Raw genomic sequence first — 14653 nt, forward strand, 5'->3', positions numbered from 1 at the left:
ATCCTAAGAAGGCTTCACACTCAGCCTGGAGCCAAGGTGGGGCTGGATCTCATGACACTGAGATCATGACCTGAACCAAAATCAAGAGGCGGACGCTTAGCTGGCTGAGCCATCTAGGCGCCCCTACAATGGGTATTTCTAGGCATTCAGATAAAATTTTAAAGTCACTGTACTTTGACATTTTACTAAGATTTTTATAAAATCTTTAGTTTTTATAAAACAGATTCTAGTTAATATAAAGAATTTGGTTGAGTTAAAAATAAAATACATTGATTTAATTTACCATGACAACAAACTTCGCAGAGTGTTTGGTACCAATAGCGTTAAAAATGTAGCAGTATAATTAGAAAGGTTACATTTTACCATTTATAGTTACAGACAGAAAAATATAACTAGTGTAAAGTTGCCATGGCAACTCACATTTCAATCAGGATTTTCTTTCCTCCTTCAACTCTACCAATCAGCTAACTGAAAGTGAAAACCACTGAAGAGGAAGAGGTTGAAACAAATATGGATGAGAAATTATAAAAGTACATAGCAAGCATTTAACTATATGGTAATTTCCTAGGGAAATTTCTTAGGTGTGTTTCCACTATTTTAATTTTATCAAAAGCTATGTATTTTCTTGTCTGTCTTCGGAAATGATTCCAGAAAAAACCACATTGGTGTTTTGGTAGCGGTGGTGGTGGGAATGGCTTCATTGCTGGTCTTGAATCACCATAATGGGTAACACCATAAACATTTATATTGGCTGTTAAGCAACTACCTTATTTCAGCTTCTGTGAGTTTCTTAAATGAGCTCCACATGCCATTTAACCACTGAATCTCTAAGTCACCTAAACACATAGTTAGAAGCACTTGAATGTATCATAAACAGAATACACTGAATGGTCAATTCTGAAATCAGAAACAACTTCAACATCAACTTCCTAGAAATGCTGTGTCCACATTTCATTGTGATGTGACTGAATATTTCTCATGAATGGCACCTATTATCCATGCCCTGTCTCAACCTTGGCAAATGTCATCACTCTTTTGAAGGACTCAAAAATGAGGAAAAGTTTAAGAAGTTGGAAACTGAAGACATACACTAGTTACTGCTAACAACCAGTTTTGCATCAAGCTTTCTGATACATCTTAAAGCGAAAGAAGTGGGAAAAGCAGACTTCACTGACTCTTACCTAACAATTACCCATAGTGATGACATTTGCGCTTTCTTTTATATATTTCACGATCTCTAGCACATACCCAGAGCTCAAATCACATAACAGCAAAGCACTAACTCTTAAAAAAGAAACATGATATTCTGAAAAGGTACCTAAACTTATCACAAATGATAGATTACAAATGGATACCTAGACATTTTTCCATATGACATTGAATTTGCAATTACTAGATTTCCTGCTACCACTAAGCATAACGGATAGAGGATGAATGCAGAGAATGCCTCTTGGATAGAAGTCCCATTGTTCCACACATGTAGATACATGGGTGTGGGTGTGCATGTGCGTGCATGTACACGTGCATGCGCGCGCACACACACACACACACACACACACACACACCATGCTCTCTGGCATTAGAACCTTTGCTCCTCCACTCCTTTCTTCTTGAAATGGCTCCATCCCCACGTCGTCTCTATACCTGGCTTACTCTTGCTTATCCCACTGTACCTCAGACACATCCTCTATTGCCTCCCTCTCCATGCCTCCACATATTTTTGTGGCTATTGCAACATTTGTGTTTATCATACACTCAAGGACTCACTCTCAATTGGGGCCAGTCTTCGTGTTTAGCACTCCTGGCTCAAACTGACTCCCTGATACACTTTGACTTTCTTGAAATTCAGACTAGGTCTCACACATCTCTGTATTCCTGGCTTCTAGCAAAGTGCTTTCCTAGCACATAGTCAGAGTTCAGTAATTGTTTGGAAAGACAGAGACAGACACAGACAGAGGAAGGGAGAGAGAGAGGCGGGGAGGGAGCTATTTAAACTGTCATCATAGCTTGAGCACACAGAATAAAGCCTAACTACAAAAAGACAAATATCATAATGGGTTGAGGGAATTCCCTATCTTGTAGTTGCTAAGAAATATTATAATTCATTGATAAATTGATATTAATATGTACCTATTAACAAATTACTATGGATAAAGTCGTATGGATGATTCAAAGAATTATAAGATTATGCCATCTAGTCAATGAGTATACCATGAAAATAAGTAATGTTCTATGGTAATGGACAATTAATTGCCAAGTGAGGATTGTAGACAATAAGTTTTTTGAGTTCAGATGACAAAAACAACCTCTTGGGCTGAGAAAGCTGTGGTGGAAGTGAGATTCATACTAGACTTTGAAGGATGGGCTGGTTTGGGATGTAGAATGCATCCACTTACTCTGCCTCCCCACTACCAACCTCGTATTACACTTCACCTTTACCATGCAATTGTACCAGTTACAGTCTCATTTTCTGGTGCCTCCTTCACCACCTGATGTGTAGACACACATCAAGGTTCAACTTTCATTCTCTTCTCATTTAATATTTTCTCAATTTCTGAAGATACCATATTTAAATCTCTGGTATCATTCCAAAACCTGGATCTGTGGCACCAACCTCTTCCCTGAGCAGCTCCCCCATTTCCCACTGTTTGGTAGTTACCTTCACAAATATATCTTTTCAGTAACCCAGACTCTACCTGCTCAAATCAATGCACAGCCTCTTAAAACCAATTGTGTATTCCCCATTCTGCTCCTGTTTCTTCCTGTACTGATAGGTGGCATCACTAGGCTTAAAATCACCCTGGGCTTGAAAACCTAGTATTATGTAATCCCTCTCTTCCCCCCAAATGCCACACCTCTTTCAGGACCTTTTCCCTGATTCCCTCATTAGAAGCTCTCCCTACCACATCAGAGTTCCCAGAGAATGTTGATGCTTTTCTCATGATCCCACAGCTGATCTTGCATTAGGATTTCTTTTGTATCCATAGTACCCAAGTATGGGAGTCATAAAAGACCCCAAACCACTGCTGCCTATCAGAGTTCTCTGACCAAGGAACTGCCTGCCATGCTGCTTAGTGGCATCACCTAGATATGAAAGCCCCCTCCATGAACCTCCCTTTCCTTCAGGAGTTCCCTTGTCCTCTTCCCATTCTGGGTGGTGGCTCCTGTGCAGTTGTTTTTGGAAAGTCTTATGTGGGAGCGATTCCCTCCCCAGGCAAACCTATCAAAGCACCATCCAAATAAGGCTCGGAGTGTGCAACTATCCCCCAGTGGTCATATCCTTTTTCTTGAGTGGCACTCAAGTCCCTCACACTCATTACAATGACTATTGAAAAAGAAAAAGGAGACAGAGAGGTCAATGACAATTTTGCTGTTTAAGTGTGGGTGACTGGATGTTTATATGATTGTGACACAAGAAAATAATTTTATTTTAAAAGGTAGCATAGAGTGCCTCCCAAAGAGAGAATAGATCATCATGTTTGGTTATGGGGATGGGATTTTCTGCGAAGAGCCTGGCACAGCAAAGAAAGAACTAAACTGCCCACATAAAGAATTAATAGAAATTGGAGGGGTGGAGGGAAGAGGGGAGAGGAGAAGGAGGGGTAACGGGAGAGAAAAAGAGAGATGGAAGAAAGAAGGAGTGAGGGGCTACTGAGTAAAATAGCAACAAGATCAGGCCTGTAGAGAAATGTGAGCCAAGAAGAAATAACCAATAACAAGTGTGGCCAAAGAACTAACAAACAGGAATTTCTAATATTACACTTGACCTTGTTTGGGCTGGGCTTCTACAATGTATTGCTAGCACTTTCATCATCCCACGTTTTTATTAAAATCTTATGCAAGTGGTATTTGGACAAATCAAGGGGGGAAAGCTGCCGTCTTCTATACCTGAGTGAGTATGAAGCAGAGAGAACAGAACAGACGTGAGTCAGAAGTGATATTTTGAAGAGAACCCAGATGAAAACATGACCACAAGATTGTAAGTGCCTCCAAATTGGGGAGAAGACAGGATTCTAAGCAGAGAGGACCTTATATACAAAGGGTCTATAGAAGGTGGGATATGGTGCATTTAAAACAGATTACATGACTGGAACAGAGAGCAAAGGGGACTTAAAAGGGATGGAAGCCAGGTAAGGACAGGCAGTCAGTGCTAAGGATTTGGATCTTTATTCTAAGAAAAATGGAAAGTCATATTTTTATTTAGGAGGGTGATATGTTCTAATTATCCTTTCATAAATATCACTTGAGCAGCTGTGTAGAGAAGAGATTCAGGGAGTGGGTATCAGGGTGGATGAAGGGAGAATATCTAGGTAGCTACTACTGTAGTCCAGAAAAGATATGATGATAGAATTGGAAGGAGGCATATGGATTCAAGTGGCATCTTGCAGATAAATTGATAGGATTTGCTAAATGGATTGGATATTGGTGATTAAGGAAAGAAAAGTGTAAAAAATAAATTCAAGTTTTCAAGTGTCAATGGGCTGAAGGATGGTATTTTTAAAAAAATTTTTTTATTAACATATAATGTATCATTTGTTTCAGGGGTACATGTCTGTGATTCATCAGTCTTACACAATTCACAGTGCTCACCATAGCACATACCCTCTCCAATGTCCATCATTCAGCCACCCCATTCCTCCCACCCGCCTCCACTCCAGCAACCCTCAGTTTGTTTCCTGAGATTAAGAGTGTCTTATGGTTTGTCTCCCTCTCTGGTTTTGTCTTGTTTCATTTTTCCCTCCCTTCCCCTATGATCCTCTGTCTTGTTTCTCAAATTCCTCATATCAGTGAGATCATATGATACTTGTCTTTCTCTGATTGGCTTATTTCACTCAGCATAATACCCTCTAGTTCCATCCACGTCATTGCAAATGGCAAGATTCTGTGGTTTTTTTTGATGGCTGCATAATATTTCAGTGTGTGTGTGTGTGTGTGTGTGTGTGTGTGTGTGTGTGTGTGTATCATATCTTCTTTAGAAGGATGGTATTATTAATTGCGATAGAGCACCAGGTTAGTGTGGAAAATTAGGAATTTCATTCTGAACATGTTAGGTTTGCAATGCTTTTGAGAAATATAAGGGAAGGTGTTGAGCAAGCAGTTGGCTGTCCAAAGTCACTCAGAGAAGAGGTATGGAGTAGATATAAGTGGAGTCAAGAGCACACACGTGGTCATTGAGGCCCTGGGTATGGATAACCCATGGAGGGGCAGAATACAGAATGAGAAGAGGGGAGGAACTTTGAGGCTTTAGGACCATCAACAATTAATGGCTGGTATAGGATGATGAAGTGGCAAAGGAGTCTGATAAAGAATGGCTAGAGGAAGGAAACCCAGGAGTATGTTTGGGGTGGGGGAGGGTGGGGGCAAGGGGGTTTCTCAAAAGATAAGGAGAGAGATTTCCTAAAGGCATGAATAGCCAGTGATGTCTTTTGAAAGGTCAAGTAATCATAGGGACTGCAATGTCAACAAGAATTTATCAGCAAGGTCATCTGTGACCTTGAGGAGAGCTGTTTCTATGAATTAATGGTGGTGGGAATCAGAAAATAAAGATGGCAAGTATCATCAACTTTTCTGAAAACTTTGGTTGCAGTGGAGAGATAAGGTGCCAGTCGAATGGATTTATGTGATTAGGCTATGAACTGTTTTTTTTTGTTTTTGTTTTTGTTTTTTTTAAGTAGGCTCCATGCCCAGCAGGGAGCCCAAGGCGGGGCTTGAATTTAGGACCATGAGATCAAGAGTCAGATCCTTAACCAAATGAGCCACCCAGGCGCCCCTAGGCTATTCATTTTTTTTTTTTTTCTGAGGGAGAGAGAGAGAGAGAGAGAGACCAATTGCACATGGCAGGTGGGGGAAGAGGGAGAGGGAAAGAGAGAATCTTAAGCAGGCTCCACACTCAGTGCAGAGCCTACGCGAGGCTCGATCTCAAAACTCTGAGATCATGACCCCAGCCAAAATTAAGAGTCCGACGCTTAACCAACTGAGCCACCCAGGCCCCCCTGGGCTATTAATTTTTAAGAAGCTTATTTTTTAAGATGAAAGGGGTTTGAACATGGAAAGGAGATTTCAAAAGAAATAACCTTGTTGACATAGGTTGGTCATTCAAAATACTATGCTGGTTGTTTCCCTTATCAGCAAGAAAAGGAAGAGAAGGTCGGAGAATATTTCCATTCCAATGACCAAGGAACTGCCTTAGCAACCATCTAGAAAAGGTTTTTTTAAGTTTCAAACTTTACACGCTATGTCTTGTTACCATAAATCACAGCTTCTCTCTTTAATCTTGTTTTATTAAAAAAAAAAAAAAGGCAAGAGGCTTTCAAAGACATTTAACTTTTAACTCCAAAATTCTGTTTGATCACCCAGATCTTTTTTTTTTTTTTTTTTTTTTTTAAAGATTTTATTTATTTATTTGACAGAGAGAGACACAGCTAGAGAGGGAACACAAGCAGGGGGAGTGGGAGAGGGAGAAGCAGGCTTCCCGCTGAGCAGGGAGCCCGATGCGGGGCTCGATCCCAGGACCCTGGGATCATGACCTGAGCTGAAGGCAGACGCTTAACGACTGAGCCACCCAGGCGCCCCATGATCACCCAGATCTTAACCTCTCGTCATAAGACTAATGTATATCATACATAAAAGGATACCTGTTTTAAGAAATTGCTTTTTTTCTTTAGGCTATACGATATGGTTATTTTAGAAAATTAATTTTCTCATTTAATCTCTAGTTGAACTCACCAGCCTTATGTTAATTGTACACAGAATTACATGTAGGTATAGTTATAGGTGTAGATACAGAAAGAGATAAAGACGTAAACACAGTCCTATATAGTCATAGGTATAGGCATACATTTACGTATAAATATAGATAAAGCTATGATAGCATATGGGTTCCTCTGCTGGTAAAAGAGCTTGAGACCCTTTGTAAGGCCACTTACATCATGCCTGTAATAGATTTTATTTATTTATTTTTTATTTTTTATTTTTTTTAAAGATTTTTTTTATTTATTTGAGAGAGAGAGAGAATGAGATAGAGCATGAGAGGAGTGAGGGTCAGAGGGAGAAGCAGACCCCCCAATGAGCAGGAAGCCTGATGTGGGACTCGATCCCGGGACTCCAGGATCATGACCCGAGCCAAAGGCAGTTGCTTAACCAACTGAGCCACCCAGGCACCCCGCCTATAATAGATTTTAATCCAAACAGGATGCCAACACAAGTTTTCAATCCAAACACAACTAAGTTTGATTTTTCCATATTTTATAAGAAAGGAACAACTGAGGGATGGTGTGATGCATGGTGTCAAAGGCCATGGAGAGGTCAAGGGGGAGGAAAGTTGAAGAAAAGGATCCACTCTGACAATGGCTGGGAAGTCTGGTGGTCTTTTCAAATGTGTTGCACAGAGTGTGTGTGAGAGAAAATGAAATCTCTGGAAAAGATCAGGTGATGGGAGAAATGAAGGTTCACAAAATGAAGAACAGGAAGGAGAGCAAGAGTGTCAGTATTAAGGGGAAATTCTCTTGCAGGAGCATGGGAAAAGAGAGAAGATGACCAACGTATAAGTGAGGGATGGGGGAAATATTCTTAGCATTGAGCTATTAGCTAGTATTAAAAATCATAGTCCCCCATTTTTATATTTTTTGACCTATTTTCATTTTCTTTGTGTTCTTCTGGGAACAAAGATCTCTTTTTGAAGCCTTTGCTTCCTTTTATCATTTAATAATTGCTCTTTTTCAGTCCTAGGAATGCACTGGCATTAAAGGTAAGAAACAGAAGCTGTACTCTGAGCTCTTCCAAAGAAAAGCACTTTAGAAATCAAAGGCATTGCTATATTGTTATTATTCCCTCCTTTCCCTGAAAGCTTGGCATGACATTAGCTCTGATACTCAAAGAGCAGTCTTTCAGTTTAGCCATTATATTAATAATGTGTGCCTCTAAAAAAGGAAAGGATATCTAAACTGATCAACCTAGTCCAATAATCGTCTCTTTCCTTTAGTTCTGGTGCTATGGATCTGATCCAGGAACCAGAAATAGGAGCACTGTGACTCATTTTATCTTCCACGTAAATTACATCCAACAATGCATAAATTGTAAGGGCATATAGCCAAGCTCTACCAGTTCTGCGCAAACAGAGATGCACAAGCTCAATGGGCATTGAAAGCATGAGATATTAACTCATGAATAATCCTTCTGTATTCTTACACAGTTATATAACCAGTTGTTTATTGTAATGATAATTTACATCAATACTGGAATAATAAATAGAAGATGAACATAAGATTTTAGAAATAAGTAATAAATATTCCTAAGTACAAGTTATTATCTATCAAGATAAATTGGGTGGATCTTAAAATCCTCAGGAAACAATAGTAACTAGCAAAACTCCTAGATAATATTTTCCCCAATAGGTAGCTCCAGGAAAGGTGTCACTCATAGAGACATATCTAAATACTGCCTGAGGGGAAAGAAGGTTTTAAACTAGAAACATAATCCATACTTGGCAGTTCATATAATTGGAAGTCATCTATAGATGAGGAGGTTTAAAAAGAAAATTTTTTAACAGAAGGTGGATGTAATTCCAAGTTGTGATTGTTCAATGTGTTTAATAACTATACATATATAAATAATATATAATATATAAATATATATATAGAGAGAGATGCAACATGTGTGAAAAAAGCAACTTGAGCTCTTTGTGTCTATTAATCAACTGAATTTATTTACATCCTTATAAGCCAACCTAAATTGTAATAAAGGACATTTATTTTCAAATATTTCCATTACTTGGAAATAAAAGAGACATTAAAAGCCTACACAACAGATGACAATTTTAGGAAATAAAACAATCTAATGCTAAACAAGTATATTATTTAATAACTCTTTTTTCCAATGGTTAAATTGGGAAAATAAGTCCCATTGGAACATGGAAATATTTGGTGAAGATATTCTGAGGATTGAAAACAACAACAGTTTTGGATACCTTAAAGCAAAACCAAATCAGAGACTTATTTTTCTTTGTGTGTTAGAGATGGCATAGATTATAGGAGTTCTGCACATATGTCTGCTTCTTTGAAGGTCAGAGTGTAGGCTCCATGTTTTGTTCACTGATACATCCCAAGATACTAGAACAATATCTGGCACACAATAATCACATATTAAGTTAAATGGTTGTTGACATTCCCAGCATGGATTTGGTAGAACAAGGTGCCCTGCACATGGTCTATAATTTTAGTTATAATTATTGATCTCAACAACAAAAATATAAAAGTAGAAAACACCCACTTATCCCTTAAAGTTTACAAAGGACTTGCAACTCATATTCCCATCCAGTCGTCTGGGTTCATCACTGCCTGGAAGCGGTGGTTTACCAGGAGCCCACAGTGGAGCCTGCCTGGTGTTTCATTCCATTCTCTCCTCTGCCACTTGTGGGTTGAACTGTGTGCCCCCAAAACTCAGATGCTGAAGCCCTAACCCACAGGGCCTCAGATGTGACCTTACTTGGAAAGAGGGTCATTGCAGATGTAATTAGATATGTTAGGATGAGGTCATACAGGATGGAGTCAGATGGGCTGCATATCCAATATGACTGGTGTCCCCTTAAGAAGGGCAAATGTGGACACAGACATGCACTCAGGGAGGACATCACGTCAAGATAAAGGGAGAGATCTGGATGATGCTTATACAGACTTTGAAATGCCAAATGGTACCTGGAAACCACCAGAAACCAGGAGAGAATGTGGAACAGAGTCTCCCTCCCAACCCAAAGAGAAAACCAACCCTGCTGACACCTTGATCTTGGACTTCTAGCCTTTGAAACTGTGAGAAGCATTTTTGTTAAACCACCCAGTTTATGGGACTTTTTGTTACAGCAGCCCTTAGCAAACTAACACAACTACCTACTCCTCGCACCTTGTCAGATTTCCTTCCGGAGGCACTGGTAGCCTGACCTCACTCCCACTGAGCACTGTCTTGTTTAGCTCTCAGAATTCACAAGATCTCCTCCAATTTATTCCAAAGCTCCCGCAATTATACATTGTCAATATCCAACGCATTCTTCCATTACGTTACATAGCAATTACATCTGATACATTTCCCTTACCTTCTGCTTACTCCTGTGCTTGGGGTGGTGCTGTAACCTGGAGGAGGTGGTGGAAACCAGGACTGTCTGTTAAGAAACAACATCAGTTATAAACATGGCACTTGAAAGACCTGATCCCACCCACATGTCTACCAGGAAAAGCTGAAAATAATTTGACAGCTAAAAGGCATTGAGATGACTTTTCTACAAGCCTTAGAAATAAAATTAAGACTATTTCATAAACTCAATAGGAAATAACTAAAATAACTATACCACAGTCTAGGCTCTCTGCTCCCCAAGTAAGCTCCTTTCCCCGTTTTCTTGACACTAAAATGTGGACATTTCATTAAAAAGAAATGTGAAGAGAATCTGGAAAATAATATTTGTTAAATCTAGCTCGTGGGTTGATGGATGTTTATCATCAACATACCTCTTTTTCTATTTTCTGCATACCTGAAATATTTTATAATCAAAACCAATCGTATGCTCTATTCTATATTTAGAGTTTTTTAAAAGCTCCATGATAATGGGGTGCCTGGGTGGCTCAGTTGTTAAGCGTTTGCCTTCGGCTCAGATCATGATCCCAGGGTCTTGGGATCAAGCCCCCCGTCGGGCTCCCTGCTCTGCGGGAAGCCTGCGTCTCCCTCTCCCACTCCCCCTGCTTGTGTTCCCTCTCTTGCTGTCTCTCTTTCTGTCAAATAAATAAGTATTTTTTTTAAAAAAAGCTCCATGATAAAAAGAAAACTCTGAAAGTAAGAGTATTGAAAACATAAGTGAACACCCCACTAATGCTAACCTCAATTATGTAAACATATATATGTATTAATGCATATATACAAACACATATATATCCAATTAGAAAGATGTCTTCACATTACCAGGACTTAATTTTAATTGATAGAGATAGCTTAGGGGCTTTGTCAGAAAGACTTAGATATGGACCAAAAATGAAGATGTTTAGAGGAGAGTGACATGTCAGAGGAAAGTCCAGGGAAGGAAAGGCTAGGATAAAGAAGCCAGGAGAGCTGGCTTTAAATTCTTGAAGCAGGTCTATTCTCTGAGGCACCACAGGACTGAACTAAGAAGAGATGGGCATAAATTTCAACTCAATGTAAGTAGTCGATTCTACTCAGAAGAGCTAGTACAATGTATATCACAAAAGTAGAGTCTTATTGCTGGCTTCAATGATCCTGAATTATGCTTAGCCTGCCAGAGGAAAGATTCTTGCTGTGGGTAGGAGATGTGAAATTTGGGTCCAAGAGAAAGGTGATCACATTTTCTGAGACTCCGCAGACACAACCAGAATTCCAACTGCAGGAGTGTTTTGGCAATCAGCCAGTCCATCAACAAACATTGAGCACCTACCCAAACTAGGCATGGTCTTAGGTGAAGGCAAAGAAAATAAAAACATTTTAAAAAGCACTGAGATTCATGAATGCTTGTTTTCCATTTGATCATGATTCACTAGCACTGCGTTCTCTCCAACAAGCAAAAATTGCTTCGCCCATCTACATTCTGTCTCATGAAGAATATTCTGCCACCACAGGTCTAGCTACTTCTCCATGCCTACTAGATAAATAGAAGTGTCAAGATGGGGACTTTGACTCTGTACTTGGAAGTAGGGTCAACCCAATCAACAGAGCAGAGAAGGCTGCAAAGATGCAGGCAGATTTCAGGAGCGTGGCAACATCTGGCCACCCCACAGTCATAATTATTTCAGGGTTAGGCATTCCCTGCAGTAGGACTCTACTAAAGGTGTTACCTGAAGTAGCTTACTCTTTGCTGAGCTCTGTCATCGAAAACATTACTTAGATATTCTAGACCCCAAGGGACCTAGAGAAAAGACTGCATATTTGTTTGTTTGTTTTATTAAGATTTTATTTATTTATTTATTTATTTATTTATTTATTTGAGTGTGAGCAGGGAGAGGAGCAGAGGCAGAGGGAGAGAGAATCCACAAGCAGACTCTACACTGAGCAAGCACAGAGCCCCTCTTGGGGCTGGATCTCACAACCCTGAGATCATGACCTGAGCTGAAATTAAGAGTCAGACGCTTAACTGACTGAGCCACCCAGGCACCCCAAGACTGCACATTTGAAATGGAAATGAGGAGGAAAAGGAACAAAGTTTGAAGACAGCAGAATCCAGTGGCTCTGGATCCCTGGAAAGGGAGGAGGGAACAAGATGAGAGACCAATTTCTGAATGCCACCGGGGGTCTTGGTGGATGGTTTGGTTCAGAAATTAATAAAGGACAATCCTCTACAGAATGCCATCAAGAAACAGATGCAACCAGCCCATCATACCTCTTTTTCTTTACAGGAGTTGTAGCAGAGGTGGGAGCCGGGGTGCTGGTGGTATTGGCATTGAACGAAACTCCAGGTTGCCTGTTTAATCACAGCCAAAAATCACATTCTTGAAATTTTTTATGCTGTCCCACCTTTGAAAGGTCTTATCATCTACTCATATTCCCACCTGCTCTTCACCCACCACAACATATTTCAATAGACAAAAGAAGAAGAGAAAACAAGTCCTTCCTTAGTTTACCATTAAATCGTCAGGTCTTCATCTAAGTAACTAGAACTGAAGGAACTGAATGAAATCATTCATTATATGACATTGTGTGTCTGAAATCCAGACCAATAAATTCTGATGTGCTCTGGATTCATATTATATATTTAATCCTGTGTATATTATGACTAACAGAATTATATTGCAATTTTTTTTGCATTAAAAGCATTAGATTAAGAAAACATTTAAAAAATCACACCATTTAAAATCTCTATTTAGCATTTATTAATATACATAGACCTCCAAAGAAAAAAAAAAAAAAGGACGTAACCAAGCTTGTTTCAATGACTGAGAGGTGTGGTCCAAGGTGAAAATTACTTTATTTGTAAATACAAATTTAAAAACCAATTCTGTTTTCAGAAATCCACCTAGTTTGGCTGTTTATAATCACCAGTAGTACGTTTCAGAAAAATGTACTTCATCTAAATTGATTGCTAGCAAACCTATGATTTCATGACTCAGTTGAATTGTAATGTGATGGGGGTTTTGAAAGACAAGTGATACAGGGGAAGAAAGTTAGTGGCCATAAGAACAGGGAAAAATAAAGGTCTCTGGGGGAAAAAAATTAAAAATCAAATGGGTGATGGGCATTAAGGAAAGTACTTGTTATGATGAGCCTGAGTGCTGTATGTAAGTGATGAATCACTAAATTCTACTCCTGAAACCAATTTTATACTGTATCTTAACTAACTGGAAATTAAATAAAAATTTGGAGAAAGAAAAAAGAAAAAGAAAAAGTAAGACAAAAAATAAAAAGAAAGAAAAGAAGAAAAGAAATGACTTAAGTTCAGGTGTTTGGTTAGAGCAGAGGTTGATAAACTTTTTCTGTTAAAATCCAGATGGTAAATATTTAAAGCTTCATGGACCATTTTCTTATTTCTACTAAACTCTGCCTAAGCAACAGGAGTGTGGTTTTATTATAATGAAACTTTGGCCTGAGGGGCATATACCCTGATTTTTCTTGAATGCAAACAAAGAAATACACTTTATTCTTAAAATGTAACTTCAGTCAGAAAAATACATACATCTTTGTTATTTCTGGTGATCTAAACGTGGACATGTTTCTGGTAAAAAGAAAAAAAGGTAAAAGTTTGAGCAGCAACAAAGAATGAATACTTACATCAATATGCAATTGTCCATGAATTTAGAGTCGTTATTTAAAGTTAGACATTATTTGAGAGAAAGAGAAAGAAAGCATCAGTATTTGAATAAATTTGATAGGGTGATTTCATGATTTTTTTGTCTTGTACTAGATTCTAAAGGAAATCATTTTATTTCAGAAAATTCAGTTATCGTTTAAGTTCAACGTTTTTATTTGTTGAGTTCAGTAATTTTCTTTAGCAATAAGAATGTAAAATTGGCATTTACATGTATTTCATACTCTTGCCACCAGGATAACTTAAAACAAAAACATGAATGTGGTGAGAATGATGACCTGAAGCAATGAACTCTCCCAATTTTTAAGCAAGGCAACAGGGATGCCTGGGTGGCTCAGTTGGTTAAGCATCTGCCTTGGGTTAGATCGTGATCCCAGGGTCCTGGGATTGAGTCCCGCATTGCATTGGGCTACTTGCTCAGCGGGGAGCCTGCTTCTCTCTCTACACGCCCGTCCCCCTGCTTGTGCCCTCTCTCTCTCTGACAAATAAATAAATAAAATCTTTTAAAAAAATTAAGCAAGGCAACAAAGATTTTCTAGTTCTCTAACCATGAGGAGGAATAAAGGTATATACTCTAGAATTTTTGTGTTTAAAAAAAGGAGGAAAAGAATTTACAGATAGATATCAAGTAGGACAGAAGAATTGTAAGTAAATAAGTTATGCTTAGAAAAATATTGTACTTGGGTCTTTCCCAAAGTCAATAGATACTGGTACCTATTGGTTAGTCGCTTATCCAAGGTATTGGCCTTATGTGTTTTAGCAGCATCATTTCTGTCTGAGATCCTTTATGAAGAAACAAGACACAAGTTTGGATGAACATTTAGATCATTAAAGTCCTTTCAGACCTCTTTCATGAAAGAATAA

The 14653-nt window shown here is 38.8% G+C and overlaps 1 protein-coding gene across 1 annotated transcript in view; it reads right to left on the bottom strand.

Moving 5' to 3' along the window:
* Positions 1-14653, bottom strand: part of SCEL (sciellin) — a 302364-nt gene that overhangs the window by 63427 nt on the left and 224284 nt on the right. Inside the window, exons 11-14 of the mRNA XM_032402808.1 lie at positions 14504-14572; positions 13658-13696; positions 12368-12448; positions 10085-10150 (exon numbers count right to left, since the gene is read on the bottom strand). Coding sequence (XP_032258699.1) covers positions 10085-10150; positions 12368-12448; positions 13658-13696; positions 14504-14572 — 255 coding nt within the window. The remainder of the gene's footprint in view (positions 1-10084; positions 10151-12367; positions 12449-13657; positions 13697-14503; positions 14573-14653) is intronic.

This window comes from Phoca vitulina, unplaced genomic scaffold (genome assembly GCF_004348235.1).
Source record: "Phoca vitulina isolate PV1807 unplaced genomic scaffold, GSC_HSeal_1.0 scaffold5, whole genome shotgun sequence".
NCBI classification, from domain to species: Eukaryota; Metazoa; Chordata; class Mammalia; order Carnivora; family Phocidae; genus Phoca; species Phoca vitulina.